Source organism: Harmonia axyridis, chromosome 6 (assembly GCF_914767665.1).
Source record: "Harmonia axyridis chromosome 6, icHarAxyr1.1, whole genome shotgun sequence".
Classification (NCBI taxonomy): domain Eukaryota; kingdom Metazoa; phylum Arthropoda; class Insecta; order Coleoptera; family Coccinellidae; genus Harmonia; species Harmonia axyridis.
The window spans coordinates 16899440-16922331 of record NC_059506.1 but is presented as its reverse complement, the minus strand read 5'-3'; the positions used below and the strand labels follow the sequence as shown (position 1 = coordinate 16922331).

At 33.5% G+C, this 22892-nt stretch overlaps 1 protein-coding gene across 1 annotated transcript in view; it reads left to right on the top strand.

Annotated features, from left to right (window-relative positions):
- Positions 1 to 22892, top strand: part of LOC123682013 (sorting nexin-25) — a 42000-nt gene that overhangs the window by 8447 nt on the left and 10661 nt on the right. The window contains exons 3-11 of the mRNA XM_045620388.1: positions 3783 to 3917; positions 3973 to 4145; positions 4196 to 4382; positions 8138 to 8384; positions 10836 to 11079; positions 14992 to 15272; positions 16912 to 17085; positions 19645 to 19911; positions 20007 to 20140. Coding sequence (XP_045476344.1) covers positions 3783 to 3917; positions 3973 to 4145; positions 4196 to 4382; positions 8138 to 8384; positions 10836 to 11079; positions 14992 to 15272; positions 16912 to 17085; positions 19645 to 19911; positions 20007 to 20140 — 1842 coding nt within the window. The remainder of the gene's footprint in view (positions 1 to 3782; positions 3918 to 3972; positions 4146 to 4195; positions 4383 to 8137; positions 8385 to 10835; positions 11080 to 14991; positions 15273 to 16911; positions 17086 to 19644; positions 19912 to 20006; positions 20141 to 22892) is intronic.

Sequence of the window (22892 nt, the reverse complement as noted above, 5' to 3'; positions counted from 1 at the left end):
TCCCTATCGGAAGCAGCTGAATCAAATTCATCATGAGTATATTTTTTCCTTAATCAACAAGATGTTGTCTCTCAAATAAGATCTAATTTGCTCAAAAATGTTGAGCCAAACTGAAGTTACAGACATTTCAATCAGTCAGATTTCTATCTTTCCCCCAGCCTTATTTGATGTCGCAAAATCGAAAGTGACAATTCAAACAGATAGAGAATTTTCCAAGGTTTACAGTGATGATATTTTTTTTCCAACTTAATATGAAAATTTTTCGAGTAAAATTCATTTTTCTACTCGACGATAGCCATTACGCACCCTAGCGGTGGAGGTATGAACTTCAAAACAATTTCCAGTGTTTTCTTTTGTTTACTTTAGTGGTAAAAATTTTTACCGCAAGTCTCTACGATGAGTGGTTCCTGAGATATAGCCGCTTACCTCGCTTATTTGCCCACCCTGTACAAGTAAATCCTTAAATACTCACTTAAACCTAATGATATTTAGTGACTTAATATTACGAGGAAGATGATTGAATATTTTTATACTCTGATATCTAGGTGACATTTCGAATTTAGAAGTTCTATGTTTGGGTATACACAATATTTCCTTATTTCTCGTATTGTGGGAATGAAATCCGTTTTATCCACGTTGATCATAATGGCATCAAAATTGCACCATTGAACAAAGCTTTGAACTAAGAGATCGCATAAACTCTGTAATTCCTCCATGGTATTCGCTCTAACAGCTAATGAAAAATCATCAGCGAATAAGATCGCTCTCAAGAGTTCGGTAACATCTTTCCGATAATTGGATTTTTTGATAAATAGCTTTCTCAAATTCTCTGGGAGATCGTTGGTGAACAGTAAGAATAGGAGCGGTCCCAAGACAGAGCCCTGAGGCAAACCCCAATTTCAAATTGTGTTTACTGGAAAAAGAGTTGTTTATTTTCACAGACGCAACTCTACCACCGAGATAACTACAGATCTAGTCGTAAGATAGTCCTCTGAATCCTAGATTGTAGCATTTTTCCAATATGAACCGAAATGGAGGACTATCAAATGCTCTAGACAAATCGAAAAACAATCCCGCAACACATGAGTCTTCATCGGGACTGTTATACAAAAACTCCACAAAAGCCAATGTACCCGTTTGAGTTGAGCGTTCTAATCTAAAACCGTATTGTGTGGTATCGAGCACCTGAAACTTGTCTAGGAAATTCATCATTCTATTTAATACCAATCGCTCGAACACTTTTGAGAAACAACTAAGGATAGAAATGGGCCTATAATTGATAACATCATATATATCTCCTTTTTATAGATAGGAATGATAGTGGCAAGTTTGAGTACATGAGGAAAACCCCCCGTACTAATTGATAAATTGAACAAGTGAGTAAGATGTTGACCAATATAAGGACCTATCAGTTTCAAAATTCGTGCAATGATGAAGTCAGCACCCGAACCATTGTCATTTTTGAGTGATTTTAAAATTGAATTACTTCATGCTCCACAATGGGATAAAAGAAAAAATTTACGTTAGTTATACATGAGGTGGTACACGAAGAAGATGTGCCTTTATAATAACGGTTGAGGCTGGTCTTCGCAATCGTAGTGAAATGATTGGCAAAGATATCCGCTACTACTCTAGGTTCATCATAAGAAACACCGTTAACAACAATCTTTATGGATTTAAGTTTACTATCCTTTCGATTTGTAATAGTATTTACAAGGTTCCAAACTGTCCTATTTTTATTGGTAGATTTTTCTATGAGATCACGGCGGAAATTGGATTTAGTATTCCTTATGAGGCAATTGTAAGAATGTTTTGCTCTTTTATACAAACTATAAGTAGATTGGTTCCCGAGATTATTATGCAACCAATAAATATTCATAAGGTAATGCTTTGAAGATATAATTTCAGAAGTAATACATTTTTTTCTATAATGCTCCTTGATACTGACGGTAATGTGAAATTCATCGTGGATCGTATATGTGACTTGTCTTATGTACGTGAACAGAAGACCAATTCGAATGAATTCACACCGAATTCAACGTTCATTTCACAAAATAAATCTGAAATCATTGAAAAATGGTATAGACGCCTTGAACTTTAGAGATTTTCCAGAGGTTATCCGAAAAGGTTTCATAAAAAATTTCAAATTAGAACAACCTGCTGAAGAATTCGAATGTAACATCTATGTAAAAGGAGAAATGACCATAATTCTTTTTCTGAAGAGATCTGAAAGAGTAACAGAGCTATTGGATTTAAACCGTAAATATGTTTGTGGTCCTATGCGTGTGTTACCGAATGGTAGAGCAAAATACTTCGTGTAATTTGTAATTCATCGACAATCACTCGAGATGGTCAGTGGCGGATAAAGAAAACAGGGAACCGAAGCGCAAGACAAATCAGGGGCCCACCCGATCAAGATCAAAGATTTTTCAGATACTTCAGAATAGGTTCGAATGCAAGGATAAAGTGATTTCAATTCATGCATTATAATCAAAATAAATCATATAGGAAATTCAAAAAATTAACATCACCGAGAATGAATTCATCAACATGAAATATTTAAAAAATAAAATTATTTGAAAAATGATAAAAATTGAACATAAAAATATATATAATAGAAAAGTGGAAAATGTTGATAAACAAATAAAACGCATAGTTACAATGGAATTAATGTGAAAAAACAAAAATAACAACATAAAAAACACATTCTTTGGATGCTAAAAAATTAAAAAAGAAAAACTATCTACATTAATTCATCAAGGAACTTTTCTAGCTTCAGATTTGACAAACTTGACTATCATAGGAAATAATTTCTTTCACTGATTCTGATTCGATGAACAATATTGGGAATTTGCTTGCACTCTTCTCGATGCCGAAAACCATATTTTACCACTGTCATTACAGATGAGCATACCTCATTAAAAATTTTTGAAAACGTGGACTGTAAGCCATCAATACAGAATTTATAAATCGCTACCAGTTCTTTCATATTTTGTTCTTGAATTTAATGAAATGAAAAACTTCATCTTCGAAATGGATTTTGTCGATATCCCTACTATAATTCTCGATTAATTTTTCACTCCGTAAATTAATTCCATTCTCGAAAACCTTCCGATCGAAAAATATTCGGAAATCATCGACCTTATACTTTACACTATGAGGAATTGCGAGTGCATCACAAAAACCATTCTGATTATGCATCTACAATAACAATAAACGCATGTTTATTGTTTCTCGTCAAATTATGCAATGCTGAAATTCGAACATAATTCCCCAAAAAAACCTTTTACATATTTCTTTTAGGTAGTGATAAATTATTCACTTAGACATTGTTGAATTCGTAATTTTTTTCTTTATCACCTCATCCAATATGTCGTCCATAAGAAAAAAAATTTCTATCGCGTCTCTGAAACAATGGAACACAGAAAAAATCTGACTACACCATTAGAATCTCTATATTGGATTATGGCTTCAAACTGAATTTCGTGAGGTTATCTTCAGAAACAAATGAGTTATACAGAAAAAAAGAGAATCTCGATTTTTAGTTTTTTCAAGATATCTCGAGAACCATTGGAGATATTTTGGATATGTTAACACCAACACCCTAATCCCTAAATAATGCAACTTTTTTTGTAATTTAAATCACCCTGTATCTGTAACGTTTTTCAATATCCTTGTAGTACCTCTTTAAATACTCGTAGTTCTAACCACGTATAATTAGCTTCAGAGCAAAATGAATTGAATGCATTTTTCTCATATTATTTATTTATAATTTTTTCCAGAGAAGATTTGTGGAGTGGAGCGAAAACACTACAAGAAAGACTATCGAGGATTGATCACATAAAACTGATAGCATGTGATGTTATTGACAAGATAACTATACATTTCGAAAAAATTAGAGAGGCTAAAGCATTGGCGTAAGTTTGCGATATCCCTTCTGTCCATTGTTTTTAACGAAAATATATATTTCAGTCTGGAAACCAGAAAATCTCCTGTGTTCACCACTTTTTCCCATGTGACTTCACCTGCTAAAGAAATAGAATTCCTAAGGAATTTAAGTCAACTATTAATTATGTTTCTTCTGCCGAGAAGTTATTTTTTGTCACCTTCCAAATACCTCATACGAGAATGTCTAGTTTTTAAATGTAAGCAAAAAAACAAAATATGATTTATATAATCTTATTTTCTTTTTTAGTGTTTTTACCACTGATAAACCAAATAACAGATCCTGACTTCATAAATAGAAATATCATTGTTTATATCGAGAGCAGAAAGCTATCCTCAAATGTTTATGTAAGAGCCTTTGAGAGTGCTAGAACTTTTGAAGATTTCCTAAGAATCATTAGGAAAACAGATAACATGGATGCTTTGATTTCAATAAGGTAAATCTATATCCTAAGAGAAATTTCACAATTACATATATTATAAATATTGGTCATGTTTGTGATCAATTGAAGCTGAAAATTATTCCATCATTTACATATACATATTGAATATTGTGAGAATTGTACACAAAACTGTCCTGGACCCTGGTAAAGACGCTTTGTGAAGGCAAAATTGTTGTTTCTAATATGGTGGTTAAAACGAAAATTACAGATTTCTCGGATAATTCACGTTACTACCCCTAACTACTTGATACTTGAAGCGCCAAACAAAACTGTGACGTATCCCGAAAATTGGTATGTGCTTTTCTCAACTATAATATAACGAGCGTTCATTAAAATTCGTGGTCTAGAGTGCTGTGGAGAAATTAGAAATGATTTTCTGTGATTACAAGTAGCGCTTAGCTTGTACCATATCACTTACATTTGTTTAGATACCAGAGACAACCAATTGTTGTCTCTGTATATACTTCGAATCTGGAAATTATATACGGTACAAGCTGAGCGCTACTTGTAATCACAGAAAGTAAACTCCAATTTCTCCACAGAACTCTTGATCACGAATTCTAATAAACGCTCGTTATAATATTCACATATCATGGTGAAACTAAAAGACCGTAACATTATTTTGAATTTTCATTTATATACGGATTTTTTTGTGTTGGTAGCCGGCTGTACAGGTGTCGTACCAGAGAATTTCGTATTCCTATTTTGCCATTTCTTCAGCCAGTGGACATGCAGAGTGGAGCTCACTTTAAATCTCATTACCATCAGGGCCTCCCAATAACAAATAAATCATTTTCAATTTGTACCGATAAGCGATTTAATACCTGTCATTATTCTTACTACACTGTCTAAAAAAAATCGAGTCGCCAATGAAACAAACAACATGAACAATGGAAGCAAAAACATAATACAATATACGTGTCTAAATCGAATGCAATAGAAGAAAAAACAAAACTCAATGTTGATGCAAGAAAAACGTGTTACATCCAAAATAAAATGCTGATCGACTTTGTTCCCATTGCATGCCTTTTGTTTTTTGAAAAAAAATTAGGTTCACTGTAACAGTTTTATCACTGAATATATTAACACCAGTATCTCAAGTTTCTTGATGCAATATCTGACTCAAACATTGACAGTAATTGCCAAATCTTGTCAAGCTGTTGAAATCATGAGTGCCTTGCAAGCAGCTGTTCACAAGCAAAGAAACGCCGTTCAACATCTCTCGGCTTCAACTCGTACGGCACCCAATTTCCTCGTTTTCGTTTCGCCCTTTTCAGGCCTTTTGAAATGGATTGTTGTGTCACTCCCAATTATCCTGCCAATGATTCCTGCAATGATTCTTATTGCGTTCGACACGAGTCTTGATCAAGTAATGCCTCCAATTCTGCACCTCTCTTCCACCGACATGATGGTCTTCGACGTCAAAATCACTAAAAGCGGCCTCACCATAGGTGTTTAAGAGCCTGATGAGCCTCAGCCGCAGATTAATTCATATTTAAGCAGAAAATTGAAACCTCACGCAAATGACGAGAATTTGGAGAATGGAAAATTCTCGGGAAATATGATATTATTCTGAGATATAAAATTAATCTATACTCTGTCATTAACAGAGGATTTGATGGTTAGATTTATATATTTCATTCCTATGATGAAACCACTAGAAATAAAGTAGGGATTTATCGCTCTTCTCAGTCTCTACCAAGGTAGAGACGCTTATCCAAGGATAAGCGTCCATTTTGGGTAATTTCAGAGATTATTTTTTTCACATGTCGAAATCTGACATTAAGCTGTTTTCAACTTATAATCTCGGACTGTCTATTTATGTTCCACAGTACTTGTAAATCTGGCTTGAAGGACCAGAATGTAGAGTCTTCGGTCGTCTTTTACGTCGTTTTTAGTAAAATAACCTTCTTTATTGACTTTTTATTAGTACACCGACATAACTATAAAGAAATGTTTAATTTTATTGATAGTTTTTGGATTAACAGAAACGAAAAACCTTCTTAAAAAATACATCTTCCTTAGAGATGCATTTCTCTATATATGCTTAGAAGTTTTCTGCACTATTTGATGCAAAATGACTCAAAATAAAGATGAAACACCCTGTTTATTATATCCCGTAATGAAAAGCCAGTTTTAGTTTGTTCGCGAACTTTTTCGTGAAAGTTATAGCTTCAAGGCCATGTATATTGGATGTCCCAAATTCGTTGTCTAGTAAGGGGATCTCAGAATTCCTTTGAGCTAGAAAAAAAAAATGATAGCACGTTTCGGGCTCCATTTTTGAAATTATTAATTCAGTGAAAACTGAATTCGAGCTATAAGAGAAAGTTGGATATTGGTCTGAAATGAAAAGTTTTCATAACTTCTTTGTAACTGATGCTATAAACATGAACAAAAAAACTCCCCTAAGGCCCTTTTTCCAGTAGAATACTTTGATGTAATCATTTAATAATAATAATAATAATAGGCCTTTATTGACAATAAAAAGAAATATTTGATTCACATATTATCAAAAGAAAATATATTTCATTTCAATCACAGGGCGGAGTTCAGGTGGGTGTAAACCCTCTGTTCTTCCACTCAAACCCTGAAGAAGAAAATAGCAATTCAGTATTATTGTGCTTTATGTCAAAAAAGAAAAGTACAAGTACTCTGAAAAAGAAAAAAATAAGAATAAAAAAACAATGGTGAAAATAAGAAATAATGATTTAGAGGAACCAAAATCTCATCTCACAGGTGCACACTGTTCACTAAACAATATGTCCCAGACACGTTTTTTGAATGAATTTACTGATAATTATTTCAGATCAATGAATTGATTGTACAATTTGAATACGCAAAAGGTAAATGATCTTTCGAAGAGGGCAAGCCTATGAGGAGGGGCTGATATAAGTCCACGAGTTCTGATATTCAAATTGTAAATATCAGATTTGTTTTTTATTGAAATTAGTTTTGAAGTTGAAACATGTGTTCTTTTCAATGTAAACCATCGTATTTTTTCCTTTTCAAAAATATATAACCTGATAAATAAATTTCTTATCAAACTTTAAATATCATCAAAAGTTTCAGTTCCACTCGGCAAATTGACCAAGTGCCTATTTATGATAATCTGTGAATTTCAGATAATTCGAATATTCGGTAGCCACCAAGGTCTCCGGATTTAACAACGTTAGATATTTTAAAACATTTTCAAATTGATAGGTATTGTTCTTCAAATGTGACTTAAGGAAAAAAATTCAAAAATTATCATAGATAGGCACTTGGTTCATTTGAAACTGTTGTGTGAAACTGAAACTTTAAATGATTTTCACAGCTTGATGATAGGAAATGTTTTTCAAAACTACTTCAAAACTGATTGCAATAAAAAAATTTTAACTCCACTGGGTTCTACTGAAAGCATTGTCTGGAAAAGGTTTTTGTATCATGTCTATAGCACCAGTAATAAAGAAGTTATGGAAAGTTTTCATTTCAAGCCATTTTCCAGTTTTCTCATATAGCTTGAAAACATTTGAATTTAAGAGGTTGCGGTTTTCATCAATTCAATTATTTTAACAATCGAGCCCGAAAATGTCCAATTCATTTTTTTCTAGCTCAAAAAGATTCTGAGATCTTCTCACTAGACAATGAACTTGGGACACCCGATACAGATGACTTTACTGAATTACAACAAACTCCGTATGAGTATAAAGAACAATTATGCAAAATTTTCAAAAATTCATAAATTATCTCAATGAATAATTCCTTTCCAGATATAATATAGTGAACAGGATAATGCAAGCAACTACATTACAAAATCTCAATCGAACCAAAGGGGTAGATCTAGACAATGAAAAGGCAAGTCTTTCGATTGCAGGAATCAGTAAAGCTGATATAATTGGTGCCAAAAAATTGAAGAAATATATCAATCAACTCACATTCGCTAAAAAAGAATGTGAAAGACAGCTGAATAAGCTTGGACAGTGTGACCAGTATCATTTCAATGATGAAAAAGATAAGGTAGGACACAAAATATCAATTGAATTTATTTCGAAGTTTTCTTGTTCTCTTGTGTAACGTGTACTTCGCTGAAAAAAAAGTTCTTATACTACATTTGTAAATGAGGTATAATTATCCAAAATTATGCTGTAACCAATTTTCCGATCCCAAATATCATCTTTGATGTGATCATTATTTTCAATAATAAACCCCTTAGAATTGTTCCAAAAAAAAAATGTTAACTGCCCTTAAAATTTCACAGGTTACGTTTTGAAATGTGTAAAATCTAAAAATTAAATAAAACAAACTGTCTGTTTACCATCCAGAGCTTTTTTGGAAATTATAATAGCTATGTTGACCATGGCACAGGAAGGTGGTGTCTATCAGATCTCTGCAGAGAATCTATGTAAAAAGTGTAAAACTAGAGTAGTGAATTCGATCGTGAAATGTACTAATAATTGTGGAAGTGGTTTTCACTGAAGTTGTGCTAAAAGTTTTAAGTATTTTGTTACTTCTGACAAGACAGCGATTAAGTGTTGTGAAACTATTAATGTGGAGGATAAAGTAGTCGAAAAGATTGATGACTATTTTTTTGATGCCATTGATACTCTTACAACGGAAAGTAAAATCGATATCCGAATCTTCCGATACATTTTGTAGCAGAAGGATACTCTGATCTTCGAATTGCAGTCACTGTAGAATTCCTTAAAAAACAGCTAACAATTTCTTACACAAGAAATATAAATAATGCATTATCAAGAACAAAAACGAATTCCCGACTATACTGATAGGACGACAATGACAGCTTCACCCACTGATTCACGTCCGCAAGATTGTTATTACCAGGGGAATCCATCGGGGAATACCGATGGTGATAGTCGATGACCCCTGGCCATATGAAGGAAGATGACACACATGATCGACAAATTAATCTGATCGCTGACAAAAGAAAAAGACGAAGACGAAGGCTAATATTAGCAAATCAAAAAGGACTTCAAAAACTTTAGTGGTTGGTAACATTACCGGAGCATCGTCCGTTGAGGAAGGGTGTAGATAAGAAAATCTCCTTCCATGTTTAAATCTGAAGTTCGGAAGTTTCTGGTGGTAAATTTTCCTGAAGTCGAATGTGAAAAACTCCTCTCGTTATCCTGAGTCTTATGCTTCATTCACGGTAGATATTTACAGCACCCGTTTTAACTCCGCTATGAACCCTGTTAAATGGCCCAGGAAAGCTTGCGTTAGGAATTTTTTTCGGAAAAGAACGAACGCCTAAGCTGCTCCCCGAGAAGTATTGCTGTTAAAATTCTGCATCTCAATGCTCAATGCCTGTCTTACAAAATGAATGAACTGTAGAGGTTCTGGTGTATGAGGAGAAACCTGATGTGATAAGTATAGTCGAACATTAATGTAATGCAAACAGTTCTTCAACTCGTGTTAACAGATTTTCACCATCATTTTCTTTGAAGCCGATATTCGAATATTCTTATTTCTCGACAGCTGCTCCAGAAAATCCACTTTTTGCTCCAACTTTTTATGTATATTGTCCGACGTATCATCATTCAATTTGTTATTGTTAGATTTCAGAATTTCTATTTCAGGATCCAAAGATGCAATTTTTTAGCGAGTTTTTCAGATATGTATTGTATCGATATAGTACACTCGGAAATACTTTTAATAACACTCTCCGATTTTAACGCTTCCATGAGTAATTTTTCAAAGTTCGATCTTTGTCTTGTGGACATCTTCCGTGAACATAGTCAATCAAAACCGATAACATCTACAAATTACTCGTATCACAAAAAACTTGAAAATTTATTAACCAAACTATACAGAAATCTAGCACAGCTATCACATATAATAAGTCTGTTCTCGTTGAATGTTCAACTTCATATGACACTGAATGGAACGTTCAAATATCTGAGAGAGAATTCTCGCTATTTTTGGTTCGACATAGAAGAGATTACTGTAAATCTCGATCTGTATGCCGTCAGTGTAAAACAAACAAACATCATACTGCATTCGATATCCCCCTTGAGGACTAAGAAACTTTCATTTGAAATAAATATTTCAAAGAGTCAGGGACCGTATTCTCGACAAGTGATCTTTCAAAACGTATACGTTTTTTCAGTGTTAAGAACACTGAATGAACGTATACGTTTTGAAAGATCACTTGTCGAGAATACGGTCCCAGATCAATAAATATTGATCCAGACTCTTCCCAATGAGATATTTCAGTGGATCTTTTAAAATATATATGATTAGGTATTTCATGACATTAATGCACCTCATTTTATTAAAAAATAATCCTACAAAACAAGTGCCCTGCAAATGCTGATGCCGAAACTGCATGGGATCATCTACAGCCGAAACTGAGTACTCGTAGCATCGAAATCATAAAAACTTCCTCTACCTTAAGTAGACGCAGAATCAAAACCTTTCGATCAATAATGACCGAAATGTCATCTATTTCAGGTGATGCCACTAAAGAATATCTTAGAACATATTATAGGAAGAAAATACTTATCCCAGTTTTTGGAAACACTAGCTAGTCATGACTTGATTAGATTTTGGTCAGCAGTGGAGGAATTGAAGACAGCACCCCGAAAAAAATGGCATCAACTTGGTGCAGAAATTTTCTACACATTTATCCGAAATTCTACAGGTGAAATAAAAGTTGACAAAAATATCAAAAAGAGAATGGAAGGATTTTTATTGGGTAAGAAATGGTATAATTGCAATATAGGTACATATAATAAACACTATGAATTAAGATAGATTTCACTTTTGTTCTCAAAAATCAGGAAATTATTTGGAAATTGCTACGTTGAACTTTAACCAACAATTTTTTTCTATTTTCTATTGGATTTCTTTCAACATTGTGGTCTTGTTTCTAGTCCACAACGTGTTCCCGAAACAAAATCATTAGACGTGTTCTAGGAAATTTTTTCAATCACTATGGGATAAGAAATTTACGGAGTGGCTCGTCTGAATTCAAACACCCTGATATAATGTGAACGGGGCATCATACATATCAACGTATGTTACAAGAGCACATATAAAACCTTAGCAAAAATTATTTCTCCCCATATAGGTGTAGTGATTGACTCGTTATTTTTTCGCAGAATCGGCAGAATAAGCTATTTATATTAAAGGGGTTCGTCTTCATCCGAATAAAATCTTTTTATCTTCATTTTTCAGTAAACGACGCATTTATTATACCTGTTATAGTTATGTTATGGTTTCTATTATGTACCACATTGAATAATAACAATTGAAATCGCCACGATAAATTGAAGGATGAGATAGTATCATATAGAAATTTGTAGGCCAAAGAGTATTAGGGGGTTGGTATCTCGGTTTGTATATATTAATGACGATTATTTAAAAAAATTTAAAAGCGATAAAAATATCCTCCTTCAACTTTACCTTTCCGGTCCAAGTCAACATTACTAACTAATGATAATTCAACATAATAAGCCAGATCATTAACATGACTTTAAAGGTAATCTATCAATACATAACCTGCTTACAATCCTCTTCCACGGAGTTGTGCTTCAGTTACCGTATAGGTTTCTTAAAGAAGGATCATCTCCGCGTCACTATTGAAGGCCAATATTGACAAAAAAACACTCTGGTCCTTAGAAATCCCTTCAATTTTGAATTGAATAATAATAATAATAATAACTAAATTTGCTTCGACATCGGGAGGGTTACTTCAACCAGAAACGATTCTCCAAGCGATGATTTTTCAAATCCTCAGGTTTACCAGTCTCCAAATATTGAGGAATCATCACGCATAGATTCAAACTGATTGTTTTCCATTAAAAAAAGACATTATAAAAATGCAAAGGGAAAATGATAACTTCTTAACAAATACATCTGGCATCGATTAGAGTTATTCCAGATAGATTCCAGTCGAAGTCTGGGTTTTTGTGGGCAGGGAGGTCACATACGCCGATTTTTTCCTAGAAATCTATCTACCCAGGGTGGCCGCAACCATTATCAGTATTAACGAAGATATAATATTATTTTCGATATCGCCATTTTTCCAATTATTGCTTATAACTAGAAACAAAAGAAGATGGCCAAAAATGAATTTTTGTTAGTTTCTCACGACAACGACATGTGATATCAGATTTTGTCTATCTCCTCTGGTTTAAAAGTTGTAGTTAGCACTACAACTTTCGATGTTTTAGTAAACATCGAAATTTGCCCACACTGTATAGATGAGGAAAGTGAAACATGCTAGCCGGCAAAGTGACACTTACTAGCCGGGAAAGTATGTAATGATTCGCTTCCTGACTGCTTCGAAGGTTAGAAATCCGTAGATCATCTGCTGATTTTGAGTTAAATAGTTTTATAATAAATCGGAAAATGGTAAAACCTTCCAAATTATATCGAACCAAATTCTACGCAGGTTGAGAGTTTCGAATTGTAGATAACTCATAATTAGATCTTAATAATAATAGTGCCTTTATTGTAAGAAAAAAAAATACATGATATAGCACTTTCTTTCTTCTTCAAATATATGGATCACATAAATTGGTTAACATGGTTTTTAAATTTGTCTTCCAAGGTCAATACGCATGATGATCTAATATTTTTGAACGGAATAATTCTTCAGAAAAAATATTTGGTAAATAACATGAAATTGCGTTTAATTCCCTCAACTCTGTGAAAGACCAATTGTGAGAATGGATTAAAAAAATTAAGGCAGTATCGATCGTGGTTTCAAGGGAATCGTTAGTAACGGGTGAAAAAAGTACCGATCGGGGTTTCAATGTAGTCGAAAGTAAAAGTCGTTTAAACGGTTGGTTAGGTTGTCGGGAAAAAATGAAATCAGTTCTAATCAGAATCTAATTTTTGATGAAAATATTTTTTTTCATTTCCTACAACTGCTATGAAAATTAGCGTATTCTCCATATCTTATTCAATTTCAAAACTATGTATTGCTCATACTGTGGGAAATATTTCTCACGGCACTCTGCCCACACCTCGCTTGATAGACCAATGAAATTGGGCTTTTGAGTCGTTTCTATGGAAACACAATAAATTAGCACATACTGTCTACGAAGGCCATTTTGATCAAGTTCATTACTTGAATTATTGAAATTTGTGCAGTTGTAGGAAAAGTATAGTGTGCAACATGTGGAGAAACTCCTTTTCTCGCTCGTGTGTTTGCGACACTCTCAGGTTCGTGCCACAAACTTCCACACTGTTGGACTTTCCCCACTTGTTGCACAATATACTAAGTATTTTATTTAGTTTATTTCGATTGAAACCAAATTTAAGGATTACCTAACCTGACGAAGAGGATTCCGGCAACGCCAGAAAAAAGGTCAAAAAAAAGAAGTTTTACTTTACTTTTTTCTATTGAGCGAAATTCTCCTAATTCCAAGTCCAAAGTTCTGAATTTTTCGAACGATTATGTCCATTGATAAGTGTTTAATCAATTTTCTTTTCTTGTTGTTGTTTTTTTGATAATTTGGAAGTTATTTATTTGACATAAATTGAATGCTAAATTCTTATTATTAAATGTCGAAATTATTCAAAGATTTTCTTTGTTTTCAACTTCTATCACATCCCATATAGGAAAAAGAAACACATGAAGAACTGTCCATAGTGCGACGGGCCGAAACCCGCAAATTTTTGATAATAATAATATTATTTATTTCACAGTATAAAGATACAAGAAAACATCGTTATCAATAACATCATTTTCATAACATAATAGTCAGTGGAAAGCCGCTCTTTCATTGGCCCCCAAAAAGAAGGGGTTTATTGCAGTATACAAACCTCGGAGAAAATCCTTCCAGCCTCGCGTCTGGCGTCTTGGCGCTCAGCTGTGATAGATCACTTCCTCACTCGGTACCAATGGAATATATTCTAACATCTCTTAACCAGTTCCCCAAACCAGTTCTATTGATTAAATGTGGGAGATGAAGATGAGCACTCCCCCCATCAATAAGGGCGATCAAATTGCAACGCGGCAGAACGTGTACTATTTCGGGCAATGAAAATGACCAAATCGACATATAACAGGCCAATTGAAAAGTCCCCGGTCTACTATGGTAAAACACATTTTCTTGGCAAAATTCGATTTTATTATTCAACATAATTGCATTCGATGGCGATACAGATGGATTTGGTTCATCGTGTGCAGTCATATTTCATCTATTGTCACATATCGACGCAAAAATTCAGATTTATTGCACTTAAACAGCTTCAAACACTGATCAGAACCATTAACAAGTTGTTGCTTTTGATCAATTGTGAGCTCGCGCGGCATCCATTTTTCACACAGCTTTCTCATGAATAAATATTCGTGAATCATATGATGTACACGTTCAGATGATATCTTTACAACGTCTGCTATCTCGATCAACTTCACTTGAACTCTTGAATATTAGAAATACTCTGGCTTATTTAATTGAGTGGGAATATACCTTTTCCAAATAAAAGAAAAAAAATAGTAACACGACGAACTGAAATTGAGTAAAGATACAATTATATTAATACCCATTCTTCTGAAGAGTGAAAAGTAATAAAAATAATATTTATTGAAATATAGAAAAATCGCTGATCTTTACGTTTCTTAAAATAGTTTTTCTTTTATTTTATATTTTAGGGGATAGAGGACCAGACGTATTTTATTTAGTGCAAGACCAGGTAGTGCAAACCATAGAAGATAAATACTACCAGCCATTTCTTATCAGTGATTACTATAAGGAGATGTTAAGAACACTAGAGAAAGAAGACAAGGCAGAGTCAGATTCTCTCGGTTCTTGGGAAGAGAGGCAATCTATAGATTCTGTTACATCTGACTCGGGATCCAACGTTGGCGACCACAATAATTATGCGAAGAAGAAACTCGATCAACTTCAAGAAAAATGTAATAATAAATTTCAGGTGTGTATGAATTCTATTGGTGGTTACGGCAATTTTTGTTCAAATTATGAAACTTTCATTTTCATAGAATAAGTTTCGATATACAGGATGGCCCACATAAAACAGTCGAGCAGGTTATTTCCGTAGATATGAGGTTTGTCGGAAAAAGCCGAAAAGGTCAATTTTCATTAAGAGGGCGACATCTTGATATTGCAAAGAGAAACAATAGAGGTCGAGTTATAGACATATGATAACCATAGACCTATAATAACATGGACTGACCCTCACGTGGCTTCTACACGCATCGCTTTCCAGGCTATCAAAGAAAGAGAGGATGGAACTATTAATGGCAACATGCGAATTTATTATGGGAATATCGCGTTTTTAATTTTTTTTTTAATTAGAAATATTGAGTTATTCGGATGAGAATAGTATTGAAATAGCTACATGAATCACATTAAGGAACTATATGGTACAGATTTTCATGATATCTAAAATTTCTTTCGGAAAAAATTGAATTTCATTGAGGGCTATCTGAAAGAAAATATTTTTTAATTTCTATTTTAGAGTTTTTAGATAGTTCAGTAAATCAATAATATTATAGATAATTAAATTTATATTCGATACGATGTAGCTACAAGTGTAACTTGACTTAAGGGAATTCAAAATTTGTGATACATAAAAACAAAAGAAAATTTATGAAGTTTTTGAAATGTTATATCTGTTGTCTTCAGAAAAAATAGCCCAGTGTGTGAGCGTTATTGGGGATGAAATTGCTGTTTTTCTTCTATAAAAGGACAATTCAGCCTTAGGTTCCAAAAGTATAACATCTTCCTCTACTCTAACGATTAAAAGAGAATGCAAATTTTATACAAGAGTTTATTATATTACCTTTAATCATAAATATGCAAGCACTCATGAAAAAAAAACATTTAATAAATATCATATATAAAAAAATTATGATTAACATCCAACGGAGAGATTCGAATCAGGGCTTCGAAACCATCGAATAACATGGTCAAAAATTCATACACTCCGGATCTATAAAGGGTAGGAATTTGCTGTATAGTATTCGTTATGTTCTCAATATCATAATTATATGTCTCCTCCCTTCAAAACTTCCATAATGATTGACATAATAGTCCTCTGTTTTGAAGAGATTACTACATATTACGGCTGTGGCAGGTTTTTTGTTTAAACTCCATTTTGCCATCACCCATTTCAATTAATTTTCGGACTTGTGAAAATATTCAATAAAATAAACGATAAATCACTTCTTGTTTTCTCACCTATGAAGTGTCACGTCCAACCCTTTTTTGAATATAACAACACAATTGTAAGCTACACACGAAGCAGACATACTTAAAATTTTTTATTTGTACTAGAATAAGCAGAAGAATTACAACAAAAACACAAGAAAACACACAATCAGAACTACACTACAGTTGTTCAGGGTGTTCTGAAATGCATGTTACGAGCGAAGATTCTTAAATCAGAAAATAAACATTTCATCTCAAGTAGCCAATGCTTTGGCTACCTTCGGTAGATTGCAATAAAATTATTCGTTATTCTGATCTGAATGATAATATTACTTTTGCCTCATTTACGGGGATGAAATTTTTTCATAATGTTTATTCTCATTGAAATTTCAATTTTTCAGGCACTGCAGGCTTTGCGTGCTACTTTGAGGCATGATTCTAAGGTACTGGATATCTTAGAAAAAGAAGTTGAATGGCTTCAAGGAGAGAAGCGTCAATTAGAAGCACACATAAATAGAACTGAAATTTGGGGAGAAAATTTAGGTAAATGGAGAGCAGTTGTGCAGAGTGTGGAGGTAAATATTTTCCTTTGATTATTTTCAAGATATGAACTGATACAATGATAAAAATTCGATGACCCATACAATAACAATAGTGATAACCAAACGGATAACTATCAAACTACATAAGGAGAGGATTCTCCGAAATCTGGTGGGAAAAATGACCACATTTTTGTTATTTGCCGTATAATTTTTTATATGAAAATTTTCTCAAAGTTTTCTTGCGTATAATTTTAGGTCTTGTATAACATAAATTCATAAAATCTCGAATAACTCTTGAATCATTGAACTTGGGACTGTTGGACATGTTTGGACACTACCCTTATTTTTCTCCGTAGAATCCAACGCAATCATAAAAATATGGGGTTCTAATTTGAAAATCGAAAGTTATGATACAATTTTGTTCACAATTTTTGGCAAAATATTTGAAACATCCTGTGATGATTATTTCTCGAGTTCAAGATATGGACGATATTCCTACATCATTCTAGTTCGAGAAAGTGGATCGAGTATACGCATAGGATAATGACTGTAAAAATAAATCATCTTATTGTGACTAAGGAAATTCTGTCTTTTTTTCGGATTTTTCTAAATATTTTGGAAACTATGAGGACTAACGTGATAAATTTAGGAAGGAGTAATTGAGAATGGAAATCTTGATAATATCTAAGACCATAGTATAAGGAATCCTTTCCTTATACTATGCTAAGACATAATATGACTATCTGTCGCATCACGAACACAGAATCCGTACAGGATCTTCCTGTTCTAAAGCCTTGTTGTTCATCAGCCAGTGTTAGAATGGAGTTTATCTTTGTTGTTATTATCTAAGTCATATTCAATGTGTGACCGCCAATTAAAATCCCCAAAAATTTTCTGCGAAACGGTCTAAGTGGCTGTGTAAATAGTGCATTTTAATACTCATATTGCCCCCTAAGGATTTGAAACTATTAAGTATCTTGTTAACCATTTCAACATAGTTTTGAGCTTTATGTTTGCCTAGAAAATTTACTGCAACTGCAACAAATGATGTCCAAGCTTCTCGTTCAACTTGATTCATTGAATTTATGAAGGCAGGATCCTTAATTAATTGTCTTATTTATTGGCCGTCAAATATCCCCCCATTGAGTTTTTCTGTGCTCCACTGATGCATTTTTACACCTATATAAGCAAAACATGACCCATTCTTATCAAGAGATTTACCAATTGCTTTATTGAGTCCAACTTTGAATGTAACGGAGGAAGTATGTTTTTTCTCTTTCGACCAAAGCGTCGTTAATGACATTCTTTCCCCCAACGTCCATGTTTACTCTCTGAGGTCATCTTTTTTAACCCAGTGGTATTTTGCCCCTACTATCCCAGAGGCACAAGAAACACGGATATTTCGTGTAACCACTTTGCTGTCCAAGAAGAAAGTTTACTATTTTTAAGTCTACACAAATCATACATTGATGTTCGTGATACTTTATCATTATCTTCTGCAAGACCAAAGAGGATAACACAAGAAAACACACAATATTCACGGAACCAATGTTTTGCCATTATCACCTCTAGCCCTGAGAGGTGTGAGAGAGAAATAAGACCGTTACTTCGCATAAAGTACGAGACAGCTGTAGTACGCTGCTTTGTTTAGGTTTAATTTGACAGTTTTGTTTTGGCGCGTTTTAATGATAGCCAGCCATGAGGCTCTAGTGCGCCGAGTGGGGTGACTCGCACCTGACTGGAAAGCACTTTATATATACTTTCCCGAACTATCGTGATAGTTCTATCAACTATCTAGCACAACGTGATAGTGCGGGAGTGCTGTCACGTCAGTGCGATAGTAACTATCAAGTAGTTTATATGTTGATAGTTCCTGCGATAGTTACTGTCACGATGCTAACTATCGCAAAAACTATAATCGTGAAAATTATCATTCAATTATGTTTACATACTATCACTATCACGATAGTATGTACTATCGTGATAGTTACTATCCCCGTGAAAATGAACCTTGATATGAATATCAAAATTTTGCCAAAACATTTACTTTATTTTTGATAGATACATTTTTGACTAAAAATACAATTCCAACTAACAAAATATCTATTAAAACCAATCAAAGAGGAATAAATCATCCAAAACGATATATTTGAGTAAATGTCCATTTACTGTAAATTCAAATTAATCAATACATATAAAACCATACGTTTTTATATCTTTTAAGACAATTTTTTTTGAAATGACCAATTCAAACAAAACTCTGTAATGGAATTCATTGGAATATACAGGTTGTTTCATATACATAGATTAAGTGTAGGTTGACGCCCAGTCCGAATCATCTACTGTTATAGGGCCTACGATGCCTATTTTATAAGAAACACTGAATGTTTCATTCATTTGGTCCATATTCTCCGAAAGCCATAATAACTTTGGAACCACTCCAATATTTTTCCAATTTTTGGTTTTCAGTCTTAGATCGGCGTATCTAGGTCTTCAAATTCAGTAATTTGATTTAATCGTATCGCTTTTTAGATTTTCATCAGATCAAACCCACAGCTCCGAATCGACTGATTTCGGAAAAACTTTTTGCAGGTCCCTGATGAAAAAGAACCACCCCAATTTGTGATGGTGGTTCATATGCTTGCTAACGACACTGTAGAAGGAGAGGAGGATATAAGTACAGGATGGGTAGTTTGTAGGAGCCTATATCAATTTCAGGAGTTGCACAGGAAATTGAGAACCATGTGTTCAGAAATAAGGAGTCTAGAATTACCATCTAATACTTTCAAGTTTTTATTTGGAAAAACTGACAAAGCTTCACTCGATAAGGCTAAACAACAGATACAGAAATACCTTGAGGTAAGTAACGTCCAAAAATTGATATAATAAGCCGATCCATATTGATTCAGTTGGACACAATATTTTTTTCTTCATTTAATTGCATAATATTTCAGTTTATCCTCCAAGATGACAAGTTGAATCAAAGTGAAGCAATCTATTCTTTTCTGAGTCCTAGTTCTGATCATTTGAAACATACTAGTCCAAGTCCAAAGAAAACTAGATTCTCCTTTTCAACACTATTTAAAAGGTAAGTTATCACGTATCTTTTCATGACTATTCTTCAATAAGGCCTGTATGAATTCATTTCTCCAAATGCAGGGTTTTCCAAAGAGAGGTTTCATTTTGATAAAAAAAAAAGTATTTTTTAAGAAAATTCAACCAATTGACCGCCACACCTACGGTTGCAGGTTGCAGTACCATATTCTTTTCATGAAATTTTCCATGATCAATTCGCACTTTTGCGGCTGTATGTTCGCGATAACTTCACGAATTCCATCTTTGAGGGCTTGAATCGATTGTGAAGCATTCGCATGGACCTGGCCTCAAAACAAAAATTTTAAAGATGTTAAATCACAAGATCTAAGGAGGACCATTATTATCACCTCTTCGAGAAATAACACGGCCAGGGAACTTTTCTTGCAAAGTTATTTGTGTGCTAAGTAACGCCATCTTTGTTGAAAATAAACGTCGTCCACAACAATATCTTCCATTTTCCAATGAAAATTTGGATCTTTTTGATACATTTTCTTTAAAATGTGAATGCTGGTGATCTACCGTTGAGTTCTTGTGTAAACTGAACTTTAAAAGCCTTAAGGGTGTTCAATACCTTGTTCATACCACTGCTATTTCAGTGCTAATTTCAGTGCATTCCAATTCCAAAGTACAGGTCGGATTCATTTCATTTTTTGAGTGAACAATGACGTGATAGTGAACTTGAAGATCTCGTCTCGATTTTCAAAAAAAAATCGATAGTATTCCGAAAATTGAACTTTGAAATTAAACACTTTCTTTAAATGACTATTCAGCTTTAGAGAGACTTCTCATTTCAAGTAACTCATCCACAAATGTTCAGTGATATTACGAGTTTTGAATTGGTGCAAGCATTTTTTTAAAATTGCTTGATTTGCTCTAATTGTAGATGTTTTTCAAATAGAATTATGCTTTTTGGAACGCCTCCCAAAGTTTTACGCCTTTTTGCAACAAGAACGCCAATAGAATCTTGGACTGTATTTTATGGCTCGAGATGAATGACACTTTTATGATTTACGAGGGTAGGGTTTCTCTGACTGGCTAAAATTGTGTACATTACTAGTTTATGACAATATTGCACTGAATAATAGGGATAGGTAGAAAACTTGTTATGAAATCATTGTTAGAATTATAAACGATACTGTTCCTAAAATATATATGCTAGCTGATTTTATTCGTTATGATTTCTGGAGAAGTACATTTTGAGCGCTTAGTATCATAAAGTGAATTTCAAAAGTCATAAAGAAATTAAGATGAAAAAAAGGTATCTGGATTTTTGCCGAAATATGGAAAATTATAAATATTTGAGAAATCTGAAAAAAAATTCTCAAAAAAAAAAAAAAATCTTTCGAAAAACTCTCTATTCCCGAAACTCTATCTACAATATTTGCCGCGGCTGATAGTTCAAAGCCGAGTCATATTATAAAAAATACTAATACAGTACAACTTCGATAGTTCGGATAGTCGCTAGCCCGGACACTCCAGTATTCCGGACACTGCTGGGATTCGGGCATTTTGAAATTTTTGCCTCTGAAATCCGGGCGCGAAAATATTCATTATGCAAAATAATAGCATTTTCCTGTCTATACATGTAAAAAACGGTAACATGTCGGTTGGAAACAGCGTGGCGGCAGCATCTTTCATTCTGCACTTGATGTAGATGCATCCAAAAAGGTCCAAACTAAAATTGATATGTATTTTTCAAGAAAGTAGAAGATATTTCATTTTGCATACATATATAATATGTATGTATACAATATTATAAATACCTACATGTACATATTTACATAACGTGTTACATGTACTTGAGTGTTTTGTTCAGTTTTGTTTTATTTTATGAGAAAATAATATTTTTTTTGTGACTTGATTAATAAGCCTCATTTTGATAATTTATAAGTTACTTCATTTCATAAATTAAAATCACTCCAGTAATCCGGACGCCTTCATAATCCGGGCAGGTACCGGAACGAAATCTGCCCGGACTACTGAAGTTATACTGTACATGGCTGAGCGTAGCGTGGCTGGGAATTCAGCTAAGGTAGTCAATCACTACTTTGTCGCCTAGTAAAACAAATTATTGTGTGAATTTTATTTGGCAATAACCCTTTTCATCCGATTTCGATGAAACAAAGCTTGAATATTGAACTTAGATGAGCTGAATATATCTGTAAAAACCCAAAGTGACACCCGATAGACAGAACAAAATACAACTTTTCATTCCTATTCTGTTACTCTTTTCTTATTGCCCTCACTAATTTTTTTTCACGACTTATAATACGTGTCAAATGTCAAATAATCATTTGAATTCTGAATTTCAGGAGAATATCAAAAATTCTCATCTAGATAAAGAGACCGACAACAATAACCTAATAAATCGCATATCTTATATTCCTATACACAGTGTTGTGGCCTCCAAAGGCGCATAAAATGAGAACTCAAAAGCTTTTCGAATTTTACATTCTAGAAATCTCAATATCCAAATTTTTCTGATTTTCTCTGTGAAATCATACAACCAGAGATGATCATATATTTTTTCTCAATTCGAATAAATTGCTATTTCTATTATCCATACTCAAAATACGTCCATGACAGTGGTTCATTGTCATTTCTAACTTCACAATATTTTCAGCGATTTTCTTATTTAGTATTATATACCTAAACAGTGGCGTACCCAGACATAAGCCTTGGAGGGGGGATAAAGGAAAAAAAATCAAATTTTCCTTCTTTTGAAGAAGTTTTCCAAAGAATTT